This window comes from Herpailurus yagouaroundi, unplaced genomic scaffold (assembly GCF_014898765.1).
Source record: "Herpailurus yagouaroundi ecotype Mexico unplaced genomic scaffold, PumYag 184, whole genome shotgun sequence".
NCBI classification, from domain to species: Eukaryota; Metazoa; Chordata; class Mammalia; order Carnivora; family Felidae; genus Herpailurus; species Herpailurus yagouaroundi.
The window spans coordinates 29,486,059-29,509,237 of NW_024412415.1; the positions used below are offsets into that span (position 1 = coordinate 29,486,059).

A 23,179-nucleotide genomic window follows, 5' to 3' on the forward strand; every position below is an offset into this window, starting at 1 on the left:
CTAAAACTGTGAAAAAAAAATATTTGAATAAAAAAAACTGGGCATCCACATCTCAAACAGTAGACATCACTACTGAAATTTGAGAAAAATTAAAGAAATTAACGTGAGATAAAATCTAATTTAAATCAATTCATATAAATTTTAAAAAAATAATTTCAATCTCCTTGCCTTTTTCCTGGCATTGGTTATATCCCTGCTCACTATCACTTACATGAGAGAGTGACCTCTAGGAAATGGAAAAAAAAATCCAGCTAGGAAGCTGCTTCACCACAGGTATGGTTAGCAATTTGGGATGAAGAATTAAAATGAGATCCAGTGATTATCATGGGTGCACACGTGCACATGCACACACATTTTCACGTGACTCATTAATACCAGAAGACAAAACGTATTTATAAGCTTATTAAGAGGAACATAAATGCATGGTATTTATTCAGAGGCCCGTAGTCCTCAACACCCCTTTTTCTAGGTTAGAAAATGTAAGCCAAAGGGGCACCTGGGTGGCAGTCAGTTAAGCATCTGATTCTTGATAACGGCTCAGGTCATGATCTTGTGGGTCACAGGATTAAGCCCCACATCTGGCTCCATGCTCAGTACAGAGCTTGGGATTTTCTCTCTCCCTCTCTCTCTGTCTCTCCCTTGCTCCTGTTCTCTCTCACTCTCAATATAAGTAAACTTAAAAAAAAAAAAAGTGTAATCTATAGAAATCAATGTGGGTCCAATACTATTGTTCCCTGGAAAATTTACCTGTTATTTTGATGAAGCCATCAAACCACGTTGTTTTGACAGGCTTACCCAGCACCTAGAGGTGTTGGTAGTACCAAGTCCTCTTGGATGGCAAAGGCAATGGCTACCTCTGTTCACTCAGCTTCTCTGGCCAAGGCAAAATCCAAGAGAATATCCCTTTCCCCAATATGTCTATGCCTCCATTGTGATGGGTTAGCAATTATTGAAGAACAATTCCCATCCCTGACACCCCAGCCCTTGCCATAACTACATTGCACACTTGGAGCTTCTGGTGAGGAACAGACTAAACGATACAGGGGCAGTCCATCAGTGCTCCTACAATACCAGAATATTCCTGCTGCAGATAAAACATGGCTCTCTTCTATCCAGATTGGTCTCTCTTCAGGCCATTTCTAAGATACTACTTTATAGTTTCTCAAAGATGCTTGGGTATTTCTGGTCCATGCCAGGTGCCAAGTACTATAACCTAAACAAGTTATGGTCTTTTCCAGCTCAGTAAACCCAAAAGCCTATCCTCAGGATTTATTAAGATCCAAACTGAAAAATGGCAAGTATGCGCCCTATGAAGTATATGGTGCCATTTAGATGAAAACAATAGCAGCTGGTATATGGTAAGGCCAAACTCCCTGCTGAAAGCTTAAGTTTAAATAGACTTATCACTAAAATGAAAAAATCCTCAGCAGAAACTTCTCTTCTGTAAGTGGCAACATCAAGGACTAAAAAATATTTATTCTGTATCTCCATTACCCAATTTTTTTAAAGCAACTTCCACCAACAAGGATTTCTGACAAAAATGGTTTATTAAGTCAATGATGACCAAGATACAAGAAGTTACTTAATAGTCAGGTAGTTTAAATTACTTTTAACCATTGTCTGTGATCTTTTTGTGTAACTCAATATAAACATGCAAGTTCTATTAGTTATATGTTCATTGATATAGCTGAAATTATATAACCTAAATCTACTGAGGATTTTTAGTTTTGAATAATAATCTGTTGAATTCAAAGCCATAAAACACGAAGGGGTGAGGGAATAAGGAATCTGAAACAGATGGCATCTGATTTTTTTTTTCCTGAGTCCATCTTGAACATAATCCCAATAATGTCAAAATCCAATTTAGCTCTCCAAATAAGTAATCCACATACTTAAAATGGTAATTCTGAAGTAAATTCACTTTTTCCCCCTCCCAGCGTCTCAAAGTTTCTATCTTAGGCAGAAATGAGTAGAAATAAGAAAGATGTTAAAAAGAGAAAAACTATCATTCCACAAACTCTACAGTTCTTTCATGAAAATCTACTTCCACTTATCTAAAGCCATTGAAGCAGTTTCTACCAAGACTGGCGATATTAAAGTTTGTCTACGATATCAGCTGTTTTTTTCTTTATACAGTGATTATTTATCCTTATTAGAGACCAAATCATATCTGCAGAAAGTAATATACTTTAAAATAGGAACAAGCTCTGGAAGAATATTCATTTGGTTTGAGTAAAGCACTGCTTGGCATTTTTAAAACATTTCCACGGTAACTCTTTCACTACTAATTTGGCAGCACTGATAAAATTAACTGTACTTTGTTCCTTACATGATTCTCGTATGTGGTATATAAACCTTCCCAATCTTTCCTCAAACTTTTTGAGATCATCCAAGAGATGTATACTGAAAAGGGTTTAGTCATTTTTAGATTTCCTGACAAGCAAATTTCCTAAAGGACAACTGCAAAGATCCTTGGAATGGCCACATACTTTGAGTAGAAAGCTCACTGAGAAGTGTCCTAACGGTCTGTATATATCCAGCCATTTTTCAATTTGACCAACATTTATTTGGTGCCTGTTATGTAGCTGCAATGGCAGATAAAATTTAAGATAGTATTTCTACTTCAAAGACCATGCAATATAGTTACAGAGTTGTTTTTTTTTTTAATGTTTATTTATTTTTGAGATCATGACCTGAGCTGAAATCAAGAGATGGGCGCTTAACCAACTAAGCCACCCAATGCTCCACAGAGTTCAGAGTTTTATTTAAAAAAAAAAAAAAAAAAAAAAAAAAAAAAGTTGAACTCTGTGAACAGAGACACGGGAAAGAAATTTATTTGAAAATTTCTCTTAAAATATGTAAAACCTATAAACCACTCTAAAAAGTGATAATGAATTACAAACTTTATACCCACTTTCCACACATAAAAAATCTTATTAAAGCAAATGATTTGACTTATACTGAGTATAAAGTACATTTAAAAATTATTAACTACAGCTGACATTACAAAGCAAAATATATTATTTGGTAATCTGATATAATGGGTTACGTGTAACTGTATCATTTTAAATCTATAAAGTGATCAATATAAAGACAGTTTCTGAGATTTAGTTCTATATTCTCATCATGAAGGCTTTAAAGGCAGAAATTCATTCCATTTTCACTTGTTTTACAGAATTACACATAAGAATTCTATAAGTACTGCTAATAGTTTAAGTCTAATTAAGATGAGTCATGCTACTGATGTTGATGTTAATCTTAAAATCACAACTATTTTCTAGTTTATGCCCCAATTTTAATTCTCTGCAGAGACATATGAACTTAATCAAAATATCTATGTGTTGTACGTATGGAAGTGATGAATTACTATATTGTTCACCTGAAACTAATATAATACTGTATGTTAACTAACTGGAATTAAAAACTTTAAAAACATTTATATACATTATTTTTTCTTAATGTTTATTTGTTTCAGAGAGAGAGTGAGCGAGCAGTGGGAGGGCAGAGAAAGAGGGAGACACAGAATATGAAGCAGGCTCCAGGCTCTGAACTGTCAGCACAGAGTCCGACACAAGGCTCTAACTCATGAACCAAGAGATCATGACCTGAGCCGAAGAGGGCAGCTTAACCGACTGAGCCACCCAGCCTCCCCTGTACATTACTCTTTAAATATCTTTCTATCAATCTACACTAGACACATTACAAATCTGAGAAAAATCTGAGAGAAACAATATTGCTCACTTCAGTAAGTGCATATACTGTCCTTTATTTAGAGTTTAAATTTTTTTTTCAACGTTTTATTTATTTTTGGGACAGAGAGAGACAGAGCATGAACGGGGGAGGGGCAGAGAGAGAGGGAGACACAGGATCGGAAACAGGCTCCAGACTCTGAGCCATCAGCCCAGAGCCTGACGCGGGGCTCGAACTCACGGACCGCGAGATCGTGACCTGGCTGAAGTCGGACGCTTAACCGACTGCGCCACCCAGGCGCCCCGTAGAGTTTAAAGAAACATCTGATCATTGAATTTCCTGCTACTTATGATCAATTTCTAGAAGCCATTGAAAGCCCTGTTGTATACATATGCTTTTGCAATATTATCCATTCACTTCCTGTCTCAAACCTCATTCCACAAAATTGTGCTACCTTGACTGTGAGATTAATGATAATAACTGATCTTTCAGTTAGAAGGTGCTTCCATTTGAAGTGAACTGTTCTTTAAATACCACACACACACACACACACACACACACACACACACACACGCTCTTAAAATACTGGTAAAATTTTTTACTCATTCTGCTTACGAAGAAACTAAATCTCTGGTAGGTCCCATGACTTGCCCAAGGTCAACAACTAGCCAGTGGCATTGTCTGGGTTCAATCCCAGATTTACCTATCTCAAAGCCAATACTTCCACTTGACCACAATTATCTCCTTAAAAGATTAAGAGACAGGCTCAAAAGCAGAGGATCTAGTCTTTGAACGTTTACCTATCTATTCTGGGACATCTATTACCATAGTACCTACATTCAGTCGCTAATTGAAATATAAATGAAGAGGGTCTTTCTGCTTCATTTAAACTAGAACAGGCTTACAGGCAGATAAACAGATTGGAAAAAGAGGCTTGCCTCAACATGTCTCGCCTAGACCTCTGTATCTATATAGTTCCCCCAACCTATTTTTTACAAACATGCATATCTACCAAACAAGGCTATACCCGACCAGCCTGTAGTTTGGTGCTTTTCCGTACTGCACTTTTCTAAGACAATTTATACCAGATTCAATATCGAGCTGGGATACCTGGTTAAATATGCCATTCTGGCACTTTCTAAACATTTGAAGTATCATTTAGGGGCAACGAACCCAGTTCCACCCTCTCATATAGGCTGTGATGTTTGCCCACTTGGGGGTACCGCTCCGATAAGGACTCTGGGGCGAGAGAGCAGTAAAGGAAGAAGTGGAGGAAGCACACGGAAGTTGGGTGGAGAGAGGTCTCCTTACCCACTCTTCTGCCCTAGCTCAGCCAAGGGCGGCTCCCCGCGGTGCCCAGCCGACTAACAACCCCCCACAACCCTGAAAGCCGTGCTCCGTTTCAGGAGGGTAGGCAAGGGAAGCAAGGAATTGCCCTAACCACTCTGACGAGGTCCATGCTCCCCTTTTGGCCCGAGGATGCTCCCCCTTTCAGAGCGAATCCTCCAGGGGGCAAACTCCCGGTCCACTCCGGCCGAACTCTGCATCCGAGGGGGCGCCTCCTCCACAACCTCGAGCTGGCCACCCGACACTCTCTGCCAGCGGGGTCCCCCAAACCCTCCATTCCACCCCCGCTAGCCGCCACACACACGCCGGCCTGCGCCCCACCCAGGATCTCCGCCGGCCCCCTCCCCAACCCGGAGAAGGGCCCCCCACCAGCCCCTACAGACACGCACACCCTCAGGCTCCTGCCTCCCGGACCCCATCGAAGCCGGAGTGAGTACCTGGTCCGGCGGTACTCAGAGGCGCAGAAGGGGCGGGCGCGGTCCCCTCCCGGAGGCTCCGAGTGCTTCTCTACCCACCCGCAGCGGTGGCTCCTCTCTTTCCCAGGAGCGGGAGGGAGGAGAGGTGCGGGAGGGGAGGGGGAAAGCGAGGAGCCGAGGGGCTATAGAAGCCGAGCCGGAACCACTAGTGCTGGCCCCACCCTCGGCCGGGCGCAGAGTACCCTGGCGCTCCCGATAGGACGGACTTAAAGCAGGCAGTGAGAAATGGACACCATCACTTCCGGGTTATCCAGGCTACGGCCCCTCCCTAGCAACCGCGTGGGGTTGCTAAGCGGAAGTATCTTCAAAGACAACCACCCCCATTTCTTTTGGGACTACCAGAAGGTAGCTAGGAGCGGGTGCTCATCTTTGGCGACACCCTTTTACCTTTTGCTCCTGGTCTTAGACGAGACACACTCTTAGCTACCAGAGACACGCAGCCCAACTTGCTTTTCCCTTCAGCTGCGGCACCCCCCGCCAATCTCCAGCCACTGTATACACCTGCTCCCTCCCGCCCTGAGTCCCAGGCCGACCTATTGGCTCTTCCTAAGGCTCTGTCTGGTCCCTTGTAGGAGTTATTTTCTGGCGATTTAGCAAGCATCTCCCTCTTGTGGATTTTCAGTTATGTTTCAACTGGTTTTAAAAAGTCTTCAATGCTACGAAAGCTTTTTCAGGCACTTGGTTCTCCTGTGACAGCCTCTGAAACCGAATGGTGAGAAAAGTTTTGTCTTCACCTCTCTTCTGTGAGGATTGCACACGTTTGTGTACGATCTGGAAATAACCTCGCTTAAATGGAGGAAAAACAACGATTGGCTATCAATCGAGTAGAATAATTCTGATCCTTAAAAATGAGAAAAGGTCAAAAGAAGCCAGTAATCAAACTGGGAAAGGAGGAAGACGTTTAATCCTCCACTCAAAATAAACTTTCATACCTACACTGTGGAGAAGGAAAATGTTAGGAGACCTCATTTATTCTTCTGTCAGGGTGATCTGGGTTTTGAAAGTATTTGAGGAAACTATGGGCTATCATGAAACCCAATATGATTAATCATATCTTTAGAAAATTGACCCGTAACGGGTGTGTCGAGGTGGTTTCGTGGGTTAAGCATCTGACTTCCGCTCAGATTGTGACCTCACAGTTTGAGTTCCAGACCCATGTAGAGCCCTGTGCTGACAGCTCAGATCCTGGAGCCTGCTTCAGATTCTGTGTCTCCCTCTCCCTCTGCATCTCCACCGCCTGCACTCTGTCTCTTTCTCTCTCTCAAAAGTAAAATAAACATTAAAAAAAAAAAATAAGAAAGAAAAATGACCCATATCAGTGGTAGTTAAATATTCAGAGAAATGTAGTTGAGCATTCAGAAAAAAATTAGTACAAATCTTGGATGGACTTTCTTATCTTGAATATGTCTGCTTAAAACAGTAAAGCTTGGGGGCACCTGGGTGGCTCAGTTGGTTAGGCATCCGACTCTTGATATCGGTTCAGGTCATGATCTCAGGGTTGGTGAGTTCAAGTCTCGCACGGCGCAGAGCCTACTTGGGATTCTGTCTCTCCCTCTCTCTGCCCCTCCCCTGCTCTCTCTCAAAATAAATAAATAAACTTAAAAAAACAAAAAAAGGCAGTAAAGCTTGAGTAGCTCCTGAATCTGTTCTCTATTCCATGGCCATGAATGTGCTTGCAACTGCTGGCCTCATTTTATTGGTCATGATAGCCTCTTAGTCACCAATATTAAACTGTTGTTCACCTCATCTGAGGCAGAGGAAATGAGCTTTGGTAACTTAAAAGAGAGCAGGTCTGTTGGTTTCCTGTACACATGAGACGGCATTAAATTGATTTACCCTAGACAGTTCAGCAAAAGCTTTAGGAAATCACTTGAGAATCAAAAGTCAGTAGTAGGTGGTTTACCCTTGCCATGGGCATGCAAATATGTGAGAGTATACACACACAAAATTTTCAAGTGGAATCTGAATACACCCAGTAACTAATAGTTGCTTTTAAAGGAGTGCCTGGCTGGCTCAGTCAGTAGAACATGCAAGTTCAAGTCCCACGTTGGGTATGGAGATTACTTAAAAAAATAAAAATTAAAAAATCAAAAAACAAAAACAAACTTGGCTGTAGGTGGGTGACAAGTTTTAAACCTGTTACCATGACAAAATAGATGATAGTATTTCAATTGCCAACAGAATAAAAAATTTAATTAGAAAAACAAATAAAACTATTGAGCCCAATGAGCAATGATTTATCTAAAACTATGGTGGACTTAGATGTCTCTAAACCTTAAAACATGATTATGGTAAATGTGCTCTATAGAAAGAAATACTTTATTGGGTAGTTAAGATTAAACATGGTAGCATAGAAATGCAGGTTCTTGTGCATCATTCATTTTTCCCACTGCCTGAGGAAATGATTTATTAAAGCATTCATTTAAATCCTCTCTTGGGGCGCCTGGGTGGCACAGTCGGTTAAGTGTCCGACTTCAGCCAGGTCACGATCTCGCGGTCCGTGAGTTCGAGCCCCGCGTCAGGCTCTGGGCTGATGGCTCAGAGCCTGGAGCCTGTTTCCGATTCTGTGTCCCCCTCTCTCTCTGCCCCTCCCCCGTTCATGCTCTGTCTCTCTCTGTCCCAAAAATAAATAAACGTTGAAAAAAAAATTAAAAAAAAATAAATCCTCTCTTCCTACAGTTCTGTTTTACAATCCAGCTGCTTTTGTATAGGTGTATGAATAACTCTACTAACTGGTCATATGACTTCTATAATTCTATCATTTTCAGCATGGTCATTGCTTGGAGACCTCTAAAGTTGTGCAGCAAAATCCACACCTAAAACTAGCTATGTGGGTTTAACTACATTTTTAGGATTTTGTGAGCAGTACTGGAGGAGTTTTCTTAATATGAACCATAACTAAGACAGTTCTCTCAGATCTGGACTAGATGTCAAATAGCCTTCAAAGTCAGAACAGTTCTTTCATCCTGTAGATCAATATGGGACCTCTGGTCTTTTCCCCCAATCTCTTGAAAGCTTTTTTCAGTTTTTTTTTAATTGTCCCTTGTAATTGTTTAAGAAAATTAGGGTATCATGGGCTCCTTGGTGGTGCAGTTGATTAAGCGTTGGGCTCTTGGTTTTGGCTCAGGTCATGATTTCACTGTTTGAGTTTGAGCCCCACATCGGGCTCCATGCTGACAGTGTGGACCCTGCTTGGGATTCTCTCTCTCTTTCTCTCTCAAAAATAAATTAACTTAAAAAAATTAGGATCTCTAACATTTATTTTTTATTTATTTATTTTTTTCAACGTTTATTTATTTTTGGGACAGAGAGAGACAGAGCATGAACAGGGGAGGGGCAGAGAGAGAGGGAGACACAGAATTGGAAACAGGCTCCAGGCTCTGAGCCATCAGCCCAGAGCCTGACGCGGGGCTCGAACTCACGGACCGCGAGATTGTGACCTGAGCTGAAGGCGGACGCTTAACCGACTGCGCCACCCAGGCGCCCCTAACATTTATTTTTTAAAAACCTGGGGAGACTAGCTGGCTGTCAGAAGAGCATGCAACTCTTAATCTCCGGGTCATGAGTTTGAGCTCCACATTAGTATAGAGATTATTTTAAAAATAAGTAAAGAATTTTTTTAAATGATTAAAAAAAAAACTAACACTCAGGGGTGCCTGGATGGTTCAGTTGGTTAAGCGGCCAACTTCGGCTCAGGCCATGATCTCACAGCTGGTGAGTTCAAGCCCCACATTGGGCTCTGTGCTGATAGCTCAGAGCCTGGAGCCTGCTTCAGATTCTGTGTCTCCCCCTCTCTCTGACCTTTCCCGGCTCATACTCTCTCTCTCTCTCTCTCTCTCTCTCTCTCTCTCTCTCTCTCTCTCTCAAAAACAAATAAAACATTAAAAAAAAACCCACTAACACTGTTACTCAATAATTAATATTTAAGTATTCCTAAAGTAAATTAATATTTAAATATTCTAGAGTTCACTGGCATCTCCAAATATAAACGACACCAAAACTAGAGTGTAACAGTTAGTGAATACTTGGGATCAGCTGGAAGAAATGTAGCCCAATTTACTACTTAAATGTCTAAGCAATATATAACACAAAAGACATAGCTCCTAACACAAGGACTCACTTAAGATACATGTGATATAAACAATAGAATGTTTAGCCTTAGGAAGAGAAGGCTAAAGGCTAAAGATGTAATAGCTATCTTGAAATACCTAAAGGTTGTAATGTGGAAGGAGTAAGTTGTTATGAGTTATTTCAAGGACAGAACCAAGTATAAGAGGAGGGGAATTAGAGAAATTCTAATTTTTAACTCATAACATTTTTCATAATTAGAGTTTCCAACTAATAAAACAGTTCACCTAATGAACAGCTGTAACTGGCTTTAGGTGAACAAGATGAGTTCTTGTTCAGTGAAGTTTTGATTCAGTAAGGATCTCTTCCACCTCCATATGCTATCCTCAAAGGTAAAAAGAACCATTATAACAATTTTGGTTGGACCAAGGCCCAGCTGAACATTCGATTTTTCCAAAAGTGAATTAGCATGACATATTCTAAGTACAGTGAAATCTGTAAGCAGTGTGTGTGTATATATATATATATATGGAAAAGTTCAGTTAATTTAGGCTTTATTTTCTGCTTTTTAAAAAAATAAGCATTTGTCCATAAATAACTCTTTGAGCACACTGTACAACTCTCACTACAGTATTGCTTTTCCTTTGTGAAATTAGATAAACACAAAATACATATCATCCTCACAATGTTCAAAAATCCCAGAAAAGTAGTTTTAATCACTGTTTGGCAAAGATATTTACACTAGTATTAATAATTTTAACAAACCATGGGGAGCCTGGGTGGCTCAGTCGGTTGGGCAGCTGACTACAGCTCAGGTCATGATCTCACGGTCTGTGAGTTCGAGCCCTGCATCCGGCTCTGTCCTGAGTGCTCAGAGCCTGGAGCCTGCTTCAGATTCTGTGTCTCCCTCTTTCTCTGCCTCTTCCCTGCTTGTTCTCTGTCTGTCTCTCTGTATCTGTCTCTCTCTCTCAAGAATAATAAACAATAAAAAAATTTTTTTAACAATAAATAAATAAATAAATAATATAACATAATTTTAACAAACCAGAGGAAAACCAGATTAACTTTGTGAAGGGTATGAAATTACAATCTTAAGTTTAATTATTTTTTTAATGTATAAATTTTATTTTTTGATTCAATTTTCTTTTTTTTTTTTTTAATTTTTTTTTTCAACGTTTATTTATTTTTGGGACAGAGAGAGACAGAGCATGAACAGGGGAGGGGCAGAGAGAGAGGGAGACACAGAATCGGAAACAGGCTCCAGGCTCCGAGCCATCAGCCCAGAGCCTGACGCGGGGCTCGAACTCACGGACCGCGAGATCGTGACCTGGCTGAAGTCGGACGCTTAACCGACTGCGCCACCCAGGCGCCCCTTGATTCAATTTTCAATGGAAACAGGGAGTCTGTACTTCCCTTATGTTTAGAAGAGGCTAAGTTGCCAATATTTCACAAAAGTTTTGACAATGAAACAGATTACATGGAATCTTTGCCTAATTAAAGTGAGACATCATCATACGTTGTATATTTGGAAAGACTAGGTACTTTAGGTCAAATTTTTTTAGAAACAATTACATATCAGTATTAGACTTCATTACATACAGCACCATGAAGTTTCTCTCTCCATCAGTGAAAACTAGCAAATCAGATTTCAGATCCATCAAAACTTGACTTTGATAGAGTTGGTTTGAGCTACTCCTTAATAAGAAAACTAATTATCAAGGAAGTACTAAGGATAAAAACTTGGCTCTCAATTTGGTAACATTCTGTTTAATATCCATCTCTAAAAGACAAAGCAAAAAAATATAATCTACAATCATCAAAACTTAGTTCGGAAGTTGATAAAAATCAGATCAATGCACTGATTTGTATTTGGAAGGAAAAACAAAGAACTATCTAGTAGGAGGTAATCTTAGGAAGCACACAAATGGATAATCTATTGTGAAAATAAGTATTCATTTATTAAAAACAAACTTCAGAAGAACATACTTGTTAAAACATGGTAAACTTAGACAACAGAATATCAGGAAGCAAAAAGTGTGATAAGGAAGCAAGAATATCAGTTACTAAGTTATATTATACCCACCTCTTTAATTATACCCCTGGTTATCTTAAAATATATAATGGTAGCTCTAAGGACTCTAGAATATCTCTGGATTTATGGCATGATTTGCCTTTTATGTTTTATTGATTTCCAACTTGAAAAGTACAGGCCCAAAAGGTTGTATTTTATGATACTGAATCAAATGCATTTCTAGGAAAATTTCTCTCTTTTAATGTAGTCTATGAAATCTTCCTGTCTAATTCTAAAATTCTTATTTTATCTGCTTTGTTGTTGTTAGAAACGTTATCAACTGTTTAAATTCTCAGGCCATATTGCTCTTAAGGAGAAGATACATAGCCATCCAAATTTCTTCCACATTGCATCTTTGGCCCTCTTTCTTAAAAAGGGTTAGGTTCAGTTTAATTAATACTGAATTTTTTTAATGTGCAAAAATCTAACTCTGCTTCTTAAAGCAAATAAAAGGAACGAAAATACAGCACCATTCTAATAATCAAACGCCAATAAAAATGGCAGCAGTACAAAGATCTAAGAAAATCTCAAATACAGCAGATTTGTAATTAGAACACCATTCAATGATTAATTTTTAGCAAGAACAAGAAGCTTAATAACCGGTAAAAGAAACCAAATACTGCATTATATTGAATACCAAGGTAAGTAACCAATAACGAATCTTACAAATTCTCCAATATCATAATTACTTGCTTTTGAGTAACTCTATATAAGCCTCATTTAAATTAAATGCCTATTCAACAAAGCTAATTGGAACAAATACATTTATCCAAATTTACATCCTAGAATAATAAACAGGAGACATTAGTCAAGGATGAATTAAGAGAGTTCTATTCTTTTTCATCATCTGTGTGATCAGGTGGCAAAGGACGTGCTCTGTGAAAAGAATAGAGAACTCAGTCACCTGAATATCAACTGCTAAAAAAAAAAGTTATCAACCTATATAAATCATGAAGCTTAATACTGCAATGGGTCTCATCAAGTGAATAGAAATGAGAGAAAATTAAACTCCATTAGTTGACCAACACCTAAAAATTCCAAGTACCAGAGCAACAAAATCTTTATTTTACTTGTTAATTTGTCAGATGAGTGTTTCTCCTTTAGGATACATTGCTATTTTTATTAAAAATGGAATCTCTAATTCTATAGCATCTTCTTTCAACAGGTTAAGTGCATTAATAAACAGTATAATCAATCCTTCATACAGTAAGGACTGTGTGATAATAAAAAAGCAAAAAAATTAACCAATCCATTTGAGCAGAGAAAACATACCAAGTTGTCATATTTAACTGTATGTCCTTTTGAACCATATAAACATATTACCTAATTGGAAAAAATCTCAAAATTGGTTAAGTTTGCATATGGTAGTTGCAGCTTTTGAAAAATAATTTACATTACCCCAAAGCCATTTTGTACTCATTACACTTTTTATAGAGGAAAGTCAATTAAAAACTTAACCATAATTCAGAATTTTTTTAGAGCTGATGAAGATCTGTGAGATCTATTCTGAAATAAGCAGTTTTCACATTAGATCCCATAAGCCTAAATGGTCATAGAGCTAGGTAGTGAAAGAAGGAAGCTAAAACAAAGGTATTCTAACTTGGTATGAGACTATCTTTGACTTACCTACTATTAGATTACCAAGAGGTCTTCATTGTGTTTTCCTGGAAGTAAATCATGTTAACAAATGAACACGATCATAAGCCAAGCATACTTTTGGCAAGGACCTGCTGTACTTTATGTATCATAGTTCTTTCTATTCAAGGTGTTAAGTAGATAGTTTTTCTTGATTCTGAATTCCCCCCCATGCAACTGAAAGGAGTTTTACCCTGCCTCTGTGAGAAAAATAAAGCCGTAGGAGTAGCCATGTTTCAGATTATAAATTAGGGAGTTTATAGCAGAATTCCTTCTGATAAACTGGTAATTTATTATTTACTATCAAAAGTAAATCTATTGATTTACTATCAATAAAGAGATACAACTTTCTTCAACAAACAAATCTAAGCAAGGGGCCTAAAGGAATAATATAAACCTCTATTACTTAGTTTTATGTCACAAATTTTATTACACCATGGATCAAAATTCTTTATGAGAATATATGTGTAATTTTTCTCCATATAATTGAAAGCCTATAATATAGGTTTTATTGTTATGATGATCAATGTAGTCATATTTGGCTACATTGCCAAATATTTTGTTTCCTTAGTAGAAGTCACAAATAATTCAAGAGGGTTGTAATATATTCTGGACCTAATATTGACTATTAGCCTGTCATATCAGAATGAGAAAGAACAAGGTACCAAACAGTGACAGGGAACTGGAATAAACTTACAGGATCATGAAAGTAAGTCTATTAAAATCCAAAATTTAGTTACTGATCTAGAGTTTGACATTCCTTTTAAATATCTCATAACAGGGGAGGCTGGCTGGCTCAGTCAGAAGAGCATACAACTCATGACTTCAGGGTTGTTAAGTTTGAACCCCATGTTGGGTGTAAAGATTGCCAAAAAGGTGTGCCTGGTTGGTTCAGTCCATGGAGCATTGATGAGTCAGCCCGTGACTCTCGATCTCAGGGTTATAGGTTTGAGCCCCACATTGAGTGTAGAGATTACTTAAAAAAAAAAATCTAGGGTGCCTGGAGGATTAGTCAGTTAAGCATCCAACTCTTGATCTCAACTCAGGTAAGGATATCATGGTTCATGATAAGCCCTGCATTGAGCCCCATGGAGCCTACTTGGGATTTTTCTCTTTTCCTCTCTCTCTCTCTGCCCCTTTCCCACTTGTACTAAATAAATAAATAAAGAAAGAAAGAAAGAAAGAAAGAGAGATGGTTTAACTTGATTTAACACTTCTTTTTTTTTTTTTTTTTTTAATGTTTATTTATTTCTGAGACAGAGAGAGACAGACAGAGCATGAGTGGGGGAGGGACAGAGAGAGGGAGACAGAATCAGAAGCAGGCTCCAGGCTCTGAGCTGTCAGCACAGAGCCCAATGCAGGGCTCGAACTGACAAACTGTGAGATCATGACCTGAGCCAAAGTCAGTCGCTCAACCAACTGAGCCACCCAGGCGCCCCGATTTAACACTTCTTAAGCCTATTATGGCCATATTGGATACTGTAACATTTAAGCATCAGTGTGTGAAAACGTGAACCAAAAATTTCATGGAGTGTCTATTTTTAAAAAAAAAAAATTTTTTAATGTTTATTCATTTTTGAGAGACAAAGACAGAGCTTGAGCAAGGGAGGAGCAGAGAGAGGAAGACACAGAATCCAAAGTAGGCTACAGCCTCTGAGCTGTCAGCACAGAGCCAGACGTGGGGCTCAAACTCACGAACCGTGAGATCATGACCTGAGTTGAAGTCGGAGCCAGCCAGGTGCCCCTGGTCACATCATTAATTTTCAATGTTTGTCTCTCTTCAGTCTTGTACGTGAAACTCCCAGCAGATTTAATATTAGCATTTGTTATCTGGTGAAATCCTTCAGATGCTCTGTAAGTCAGTCCAATTGGGGACTCATATAATAAAGAGTGGAATTAGTAGATCTGATGAAGACCTGTGTTTTCCTTGTCACATTGGACTTCTAGTCGCCATATGGATTGGGCTTTAGAATATGCAATGGTGAACAATAGAGTTCTTTGGCCTGGGTCTAAAAGTAGAAATATAGAAAAGCAAGCAAGACCACAAGGAAAATGGCTGCTAACTGCAGGGCACAGGTGGACATTGTGGGCTCAGACAGAGGACCTGGTATACTAGTTAAAGGAATGCGTGAATAAATCTGTGTCAATAGAACAGTGCCAGAAGCAGCAGTCCCAGACTGAGCATGGCCACCATTCTCTTGCCCACGTTGGTCACTGGGCCCTGGGTCAGACTTGCTGCTTGGTGTGCTGGAGGATCACAGGCTCCTGGCTGGTACAGGAGAGAGAGCTAGCAGGGTCGTAAATTGAGGGGCATAATGACAGTGATATGGCACCATGTGGCCACCCATGCTCACCATTCCCCATACCTCCAGTCAAATAATTTGTGTTTGAACCACAACTTTTCCAAATTGCTTAAAGAGCCTTGATCCTATTATTTATAAGTCTATTTTTTACAAAGCAGCTTTCCTTGGCCTTTTTTTTTTTTTCAAGTAGCATTATTTTTGTCCCAATTCTTAGAAGTATGTTTGTTGTTGAAAGTTGGTAGCACTGAATGAGTAGGAGGAGAGGTTTTTACCCAGAAATAATTGCTATTGATACTTGGTATGTTTTTACAGCATAAAAATTGTACTTTTGAGTGCTGAATTTTTGCTTAACCTCTGTCATGAGCATATTCCTGACATTAAAGGCTTAAAAAGCATGATTTAATTATCTTCTTTAAAAAGCGTGTACACTCAACTTTGTATGCATGCAGTTTTATTCCCACCTTGTTTTATTTTTAAAGTATTTTAATGTATTTTTAGAGAAGTTGGAAAGAAAATACACCATGGTGTTAGTTGTGATTTTCTAAGTGATGAAAATTTCTGGATTTTCTAACCTTTCTACATTGGTTATTTATTTCTTGTAGAGGCTGAACTAGTAGTTTTTTGAGGTGTGGACATAATAGAATTGATACTAGATAAACCAACATAGAAATTTCTTTTTTGAAAAAAGATTATAAAAAATAGACAGTAAAAATTAAAGAATAAAGGCAGGAAGTTCATGGTTAATAATATAGCACTTATCATCTGATTGGGAACTGATCCTCTTTGGGTGACTGAAAGGAGTAAAAATAATACCTTTCACTGATGTTTGAAATTCGGGAGTGACTTAGAATAAGAGAGTAGTACAAGTTTGAAAAAACCTCTGGTTTGTGTTTTCTTATCTGTTCAGGGAGAAACTTCAAAGTTACTCAATTTCCACTTGTCTTTTATTTTCAAGAATATAAGTATTTTCAGGCACGTGGGTGACTCAGTCGGTTAAGCATCCAACTTCTGCTCAGGTCATGATCTCACAGTTTATGGGTTTGAGCCCTGAGTTCGGCTCTGTGCTAACAGCTCAGAGCCTGAAGCCTGTTTCAGTTTCCGTTGTCTCCCTCGCTCCCTGCCCCTCCCCCACTCGCACTCTGTGTCTCTCTCTCTCTCTCTCTCTCTCAAAAATAAATAAAACATGAAAAAACTTTTTTAAAGAATATAAGTATTTTCTTTATATTCCAGAATGTGAAACTTACTTTCTTTTTGCTTTTCCTAAGCCACTGCTTCCTGCCTCTTCAGGAATTCGATTCTCTTTGTCAGAATCTTTAGGGGACAGCCCAAAGAATTCTCCGATTCCTTTTTGCCACTTGGGAGTTGGGCGCACACAAACTGGATTCCCTCCGGCATACTTATTTTCAACTATAAAATATAAACAGATGGAAGTAAGTAAGAACTAAGGATACAACTGCCATTCCTTAAAGGGAAACAATTCTTTAACATCAAATCTAAAGAGTATATGGTATTACATTCATCTTAAAATAATTAGAAAATGTGCGATGACAAATAACTATTCAAATAGTCTTACCCATTGTCATATTAAAACATGACACATTTTTTTCCTAATATGAGGTAGCACAGTGTAGTGTAAACCACCAAAATTTTACTTAACAAAGTCATTTAGTTAAAGCACCTGTGAAAGGCAAAACAAATATACAGCAGTGTGAAAGTTTCCACAAAATTAGGTTTCACTTTTCAAAGCTATTGGCTCCTTTTCAGTTCATAAGGTAAATCCAAGTCCTGATTTTTTAAAAGCAAGTTCTACGTCCAATCTAGGGCTTGAACTCATGACCGTGATATAGTCACATGCTCTACCAACTGAGCCAACCAGATGCCCCGATTCCTGATTATTTTAAAACAGTAATATAGAGGAAAAATTTCTGCCTCCTAATGAAGTAATGGTTAGAATAGCAAGATGAGCAAATTACTGAGTCACTACATAGATCTTTTGCTTTAAACACATTTGTCACAAACTCTACCTGTTAAAGAAAACAAAAAGGGAACCTGGGTGGCTCAGTTGATTAAGAGTCTGACTCTTGATTTCAGCTCAGGTCATGATCTCCAGGTTTGAGTCTGATCCCTGGGTCTGGCTCTGTGCTGACGGTTTGGAGCCTGCTTGGGATTCTCCCTCTCCCTCTCTCTCTGCCCCTCCTCTGCTTTCTCTCCCTCAAAAATAAATAAATAAACTTAAAAAAAAAATAGAGATCTTTAAAATGCCTTAAGGGGTGCATTTGGCTAACATAAGTTCATTAAGGGCCTATTCAGTTGACTCTGGCGATACAACAGTGGACCAGACAATGGGATGTAGCCCTAACTGGAATTTAATGGTACAGGGTATGGAATTTTCTCAATAAACTCATCACCTTTATACTTTTGACCTACAGCTTCTTTATATCTAAAGAGAGCAAATTAGTACACACATGCATATATTTTTTGGTAAGTTGTTTCTAATTTGGAACAGGGGGAAGTTTAAGTTAACTTAAGAACCCATGAAGTTCTTCACAGTGCTTTCTTGTATGTTCTTAACTAGGCCTTGTGGAATTAATCTTCCTAACTGCTCAACTTCCTAGGAAAGGAATGAGGCACCAGATGGCACAGTATTTTCTCAACCTCTCCTTGCACAGAAGGAGTAGTGTGAAGCTATTTCATCGGGCCAAGTTTTCCCTCCTAATGTCCCAAAGGCGCTATCAGGAGCTGCACAGTTGGAAAACACACACACACAGACATCATGCCAAAAAACAAACAAAAAAACATGCAGAAATGAAAACAAAAACGTTTACGCTAAGCAGACAACTTGATTAGCACGGTCAACTACTAGATTAATTCTTAATCTAGTAAAAGAGAGCTTAAATAGCCTCCTACAAGAAAAGGACATCTGTCAGTATTAAAAATAAAAACGCTAAACTAGAAAAGAAAAACAGGTTTGAAGATAAATCGTGTCCATCCCTAACCCTGAGGCCTGAGATTCTTTTCCTTGTGACCCCCACCTTTACCCCAACCTGTCAGGCAGCCAAAGCCCCCTCACTATATCAGAGGGCAAGAAAGAAACTCGAGTGTGAGAATCTCAGGAAAACAAATTCCAAGGTGGGTCAAGGGGCTTGCAGGTCAGGAGAACTGCGGTGCCCGGCCTGATCCTCTTTGGAGAAGGTTCCTCCAGGGGTTGCAGGGGCGCTTTTTACCTTTCCTCGACGAAAGTGATGCGGAATTACTGGCAGAAGTGGAGGAACCAAGCACCTTCCTGGGGGCTCGAGAAGCCACCACTGTGGAGAGGAAAGGAGGCATTCAAAACAGGGCTGTAAGGTTCCGACACCGAGTCTCAGTGCCACGTTCTCACCACGGTCCCCGACCCCGCCACCTGGTGAGGAGAGCCCCGCGATGCAGTACAGCAGGCCAACCATCCCCTGGCCGTGCCGCTCCTCCCTCTTGGTAAAGGGGCCAGGCCGCTGCTTCCTGAACGGCTGGACCATTTGGCTCAAAGGGCGGTGGGGAGCCCTGGCCTCTCCCGCTCGCAGAGGGGCTGCCGGGAGAACCCCCTGCCCCCCACTGCCTTGCTCAACCTCCTCACCTTTTCTGTAGGTGCCTGGGGCACTGTCCGCTTTAGTCCGCACCATATTCAAACGCGAGGAGAGGGGAGCAATCAATGGCTTCCCAACCGAGGGTGTTTAACTGGACAAGGACCCGAAAACGAATCTCCCGCCACAGTTTATATTGGTCTCTTTCCCGCGCGCTCCACGGACTCTCCCGGGAAGCCGCTCCCATTGGTTCCGCGCCGTACCCCCGCAACCAATCGCCAGTGTCCAGCGATGACAGCAACGAGGCTTGGCTCAGTACCGTCCCGTCCATCAACTTTGCAGAAGCTTGTGATTCGTTCCCGCCCCAAGTGGGAGGTGCCAAGGTGCTTTTTCGGGGCGCCCCAAGAGTGAGTGCTAAGATTCTGAGTAAGGGAAATGGACCTGCTTAGAAAAGAAGACCCAGGAAAGACAGCGAATTCCATTTCTTCAAAAGTTACCACAGGGTGAAATCCATGTAATTGACTCCAGGAAGAGAAACTTGAAATGAAGCGGATTTTTTAATGAAAATAAAAATAAAGAACTTAAAAAAAAAAAAAAAAAAAACCCTCAGACGAACTCTTTCTGCCGGGTCCATAACAAAACAATTCTATGGAATTTTAGAAAAGGAAGGTATTTATGAGGCTTTTCTACGTTTTTAGTCCGTATGGTAACTTGTAACTAAAGAAAAAAAAAACTGAGTAAATTGTATATATATACACACATAAAAAAGAACAAATTAATGAAACGTCTTCCCAAGATCCAAATGGTCTCAGAGTTCCTTAAAAATATGCCAAATGTGCCAAGGGTACATCCCTGGCATACAGTGATTATAAATCTAGAATAGGAACTCAACACTATTTTCTATCCCTATGCCTATCTTCTAATTACAATACCCCTGGGGAGTGATTTTCACTCTCTGAAAACCATGCATAAAACATGATCAGATGAGCTTGCCTTGGGATGTATTTTGTTAAATGCTCACTTGAAAGGCAATGCTAAAAGTGTATGCACGGCATTAATTCTCTCCAATAAATTATGCTTGAACTTTCAGAAAATAGGCTAGTCAGTACTTCAACAGAATCAACAACCACTTTGTGTTTTAGAATTAAAGAATCTTAAAAGATCTAGACAACAGGTGAAATTACATATTATATTACAATTACATTAATCACATTATAATTCAATTAATTAACTAATTATATTATAATAGCAGGAAATGTATTGGAAATAACCTGTAGCTTTGTCTAAAAACCTTGGAGTCTAAGACTACATTAGAATTCCTACCAGAAAAATCAACAAGCCTCAGGGTATTACTTTCTTCTTTGTCATCACACACCTCTCAATACATAATCGTTCTTGAATGCACATTATTTCTTTTTCAGTTAAAGTGGCTTCTACAAAGGCCTGAATTACTTAATTCAAACTCATTTCCTAGGTCCCTGCAGAGATTAGAACAGCATAGAGAATCTGCTGGTCTTTCTCATAGTTCAGATGCCAAGTAAGTGGCCAGAAATAATTGCAAATATACCTTTGCACACATGAGCAGTTTATTACCATAGCTATGTTTATATGTTTGTCTTTTAATAATAGGGAAGAAAACGTAATAAGGTAAAAAATTGGGAAACAAGCAGTGATCTCTAGCAGATATTCTTTTAAAAAATATTTTTAACATTTATTTTTGAAAGAGACACACACAGAGTGTGATCAGGGGAGGGGCAGAGAGAGGGAGACACAGACAGAATCCAAAGCAGGCCCCAGGCTCTGAGCTGTCAGCACAGAGCCCAAGGCAGGGTTCAAACTCACCAACTGCGAGATCATGACCTGAGCTGAAGTTGGAAGCTTAACATATTGAGCCACACAGGCCCCCTGCAGAAGTTTTTAATTTAAATGTTTACTTTGAGGAAAGCTTCTCCTTTGAGGTTTGCTTTTCCTTTATTTAAATAAAATACAGAGAACTGCGTGGTGTGAACTTTAAAATGTCAAAGGCCTAGGGCATTAAGAAAAGTTGTAGTACATTTGTATGAAATATCTGCCTAAACTTATACAAAAAAAATATCTTTTAAGTCATGTAAAATAGGTGTGCTTGCTTTGCTCAGGCAGAATGGAGGCACCTGGGTGGCTCAGTTGGTTAAGTATCTAACTTCAATTCAGGTCATGATCTCAGTGTTTGTGAGTTCAAGCCCCTCTTTGGGCTCTGTGCTGACAGCTCTAAGCCTGGAGCCTACTTTGGATTCTCTCTTTCTCCCTCTCTCTCTCTCTCTCTACCCCTTCCCCACTTGTGCTCTGTCTCTCTCAAAAATAAATAAACATTAAAAATTTTTTTTACATAAATGATAATCACTGTAAATAGCATTGCATTATATGACATATATTACAAACCAGAGATTGCAATAATTAACATATGCTTTAAATAAAAAGAATACCTTTATTCTTAAAAAAATTTTTTTTTAATGTTTATTTATTTTTGAGAGAGAGGGACAGAGCATGAGTGGGATGGAGCAGAGAGAGAGGGAGAGACAAAATCCAAAGCAGGCTCCAGGCTCTGGGTTGTCAGCACAGAGCCGGACGCAGGGCTGGAACTCATGACCTGAGCCAAAGTCAGATGCTTCACCAACTGAGTGACCCACTTAGCTGCCCCATATTCTTTAAAAAATTTTCAACGTTTTATTTATTTTTTGAAAGAAAGAGCATGAGCAGGGGAGGGGCACAGAGGGAGAGGAGGACAGAGGATCCAAAGAGGGCTCTGTGCTGACATGCTGACATTAGCAACCCCAAGGCAGGGCTTGAACTCACAAAGCGGGAGATCACGACCTGAGCTGAAGTTGGACACTCAACCAATTGAGTCACCCAGGCGCCTCCAGAATACCTTTATTCTTGGGGACCTAAAAATTTCATCATAATTTATATGATGTGCTAAGCCCTATTGTAAAAAAAAAATCCTGTCATAGTCTCTGTCTTCAAGAAATTAACATTTAAAATGTTTGTTAATTAATTAACTAATTTAGAGAGCATGCGTGCAAGTGCAAGCAGGGAAGGGGCAGACAGAGAGGGAAAAAGAATTCTAAGCAGGCTTCTTGCTGTCAGTGCAGAGTCGGATGTGGTGCTTGACCTCAGGAACCCTGAGATCATGACCTGAGCAGAAATCAAGAGTCGGACCTGACTGGGCCACTAGGCACCCCAAGAGGCTAACATTTAAATTATGGGAACTGAACAGATATAGAAAATGTAGAAGATTTTTATGAAGAAACAAAATTTGTATCCACTGTTAATAAATATTCACAGAGAATTTGGGTTTTTTTAAGCTAAAAAATCATATATTTTCCATTAATAACAAAGACAATCTATACCCAATGTACATCAATACACTTATATGATTTCGATCATTTATATCAATGGAAACATTAGCACAAAAAGTTGAAGCAGGAACCAATTAATGTAATTGCTCAGTCTAGATGGCCTAATGGGAATGAAGAACCTATCAATGTAAAACGAAGTCAGCCATTAAATTTATTAATGGGGGCGTCTGATGGGCTCAGTCAGTGGAGCACAACTCTTGATATCAGGGTTTTGAGTTACAGCCCCACGTTGGGTGTAGAGATTACTTACAAAATAAAATATTTTAAAAAATATATTGATGAAATATATCAGAGGACGTTAAAGCTCTCCAGTATAGTCTGGCTAAATTTTCATCAGTCCATCGTCCCAGTGGAGTAGAGAGTACTGACACACATGCAAGTTTGGTCTTCTTGGGTTGAAATACCTTTGACTCTTTAAAAATCACTGCAGCGTGGGCAAATAGGTTAAATAGGTGATGGGGATTAAGGAATGCATTTGTCCTGAAAAATTTAACAGAAGACCATGGGGAAGGGGAAGGGAGAAAAAAAAGTTAGGGAGGGAGCCAGACCATAAAAGACTCTTAAAAACTGTGAATAAACTGAGGGCTGATAAGGGGTGGAGGGAGGGGAAAGTGGGTGGTGGGCACTGAGGAGGTCA

At 39.4% G+C, this 23,179-nt stretch overlaps 2 protein-coding genes across 14 annotated transcripts in view; both read right to left on the reverse strand.

The window, feature by feature from the left end:
• CSNK1G1 (casein kinase 1 gamma 1) overlaps positions 1-5,692 on the reverse strand; it is a 165,384-nt gene extending 159,692 nt beyond the window's left edge. For 4 of the 12 annotated variants that reach the window (XM_040492948.1, XM_040492939.1, XM_040492949.1 and 1 more), the window contains exon 1: positions 5,475-5,689. The gene's annotated coding sequence lies outside the window, so the exon portion shown is untranslated. Of the gene's footprint in view, positions 1-747; positions 1,458-5,474 lie in introns of those variants that run through there. The other 8 variants (XR_005795858.1, XM_040492941.1, XM_040492943.1 and 5 more) reach the window with 6 other exon arrangements.
• A 5,823-nt stretch (positions 5,693-11,515) lies between these two features.
• PCLAF (PCNA clamp associated factor) lies at positions 11,516-19,402 on the reverse strand. 2 transcript variants are annotated; one of them, XM_040492961.1, is made up of 5 exons: positions 19,201-19,402; positions 18,815-18,895; positions 16,835-16,997; positions 13,279-13,316; positions 11,516-12,528 (listed from the first exon to the last, which is right to left on the reverse strand). In XM_040492961.1, the coding sequence occupies exons 1-4, from the start codon at positions 19,244-19,246 to the stop codon at positions 13,304-13,306; spliced, it is 303 nt and encodes a 100-aa protein (XP_040348895.1). In that variant the 5' UTR covers positions 19,247-19,402; the 3' UTR covers positions 11,516-12,528; positions 13,279-13,303. The 2 variants fall into 2 exon arrangements, with proteins under 2 accessions (XP_040348895.1, XP_040348894.1); XM_040492960.1 differs by lacking the exon at positions 13,279-13,316.
• Between the last annotated feature and the right edge of the window lie 3,777 nt (positions 19,403-23,179).

Coding starts and splice junctions, on each gene's coding strand:
- PCLAF (XM_040492960.1), bottom strand. CDS start 19,246: ATGGTGCGGACTAAAGCGGACAGTGCCCCAGGCACCTACAGAAAAG. Junction 18,896..19,200: donor CCCAGGCACCTACAGAAAAG/GTGAGGAGGTTG, acceptor TCCTCTCCACAG/TGGTGGCTTCTCGAGCCCCC. Junction 16,998..18,814: donor ATCACTTTCGTCGAGGAAAG/GTAAAAAGCGCC, acceptor TATATTTTATAG/TTGAAAATAAGTATGCCGGA.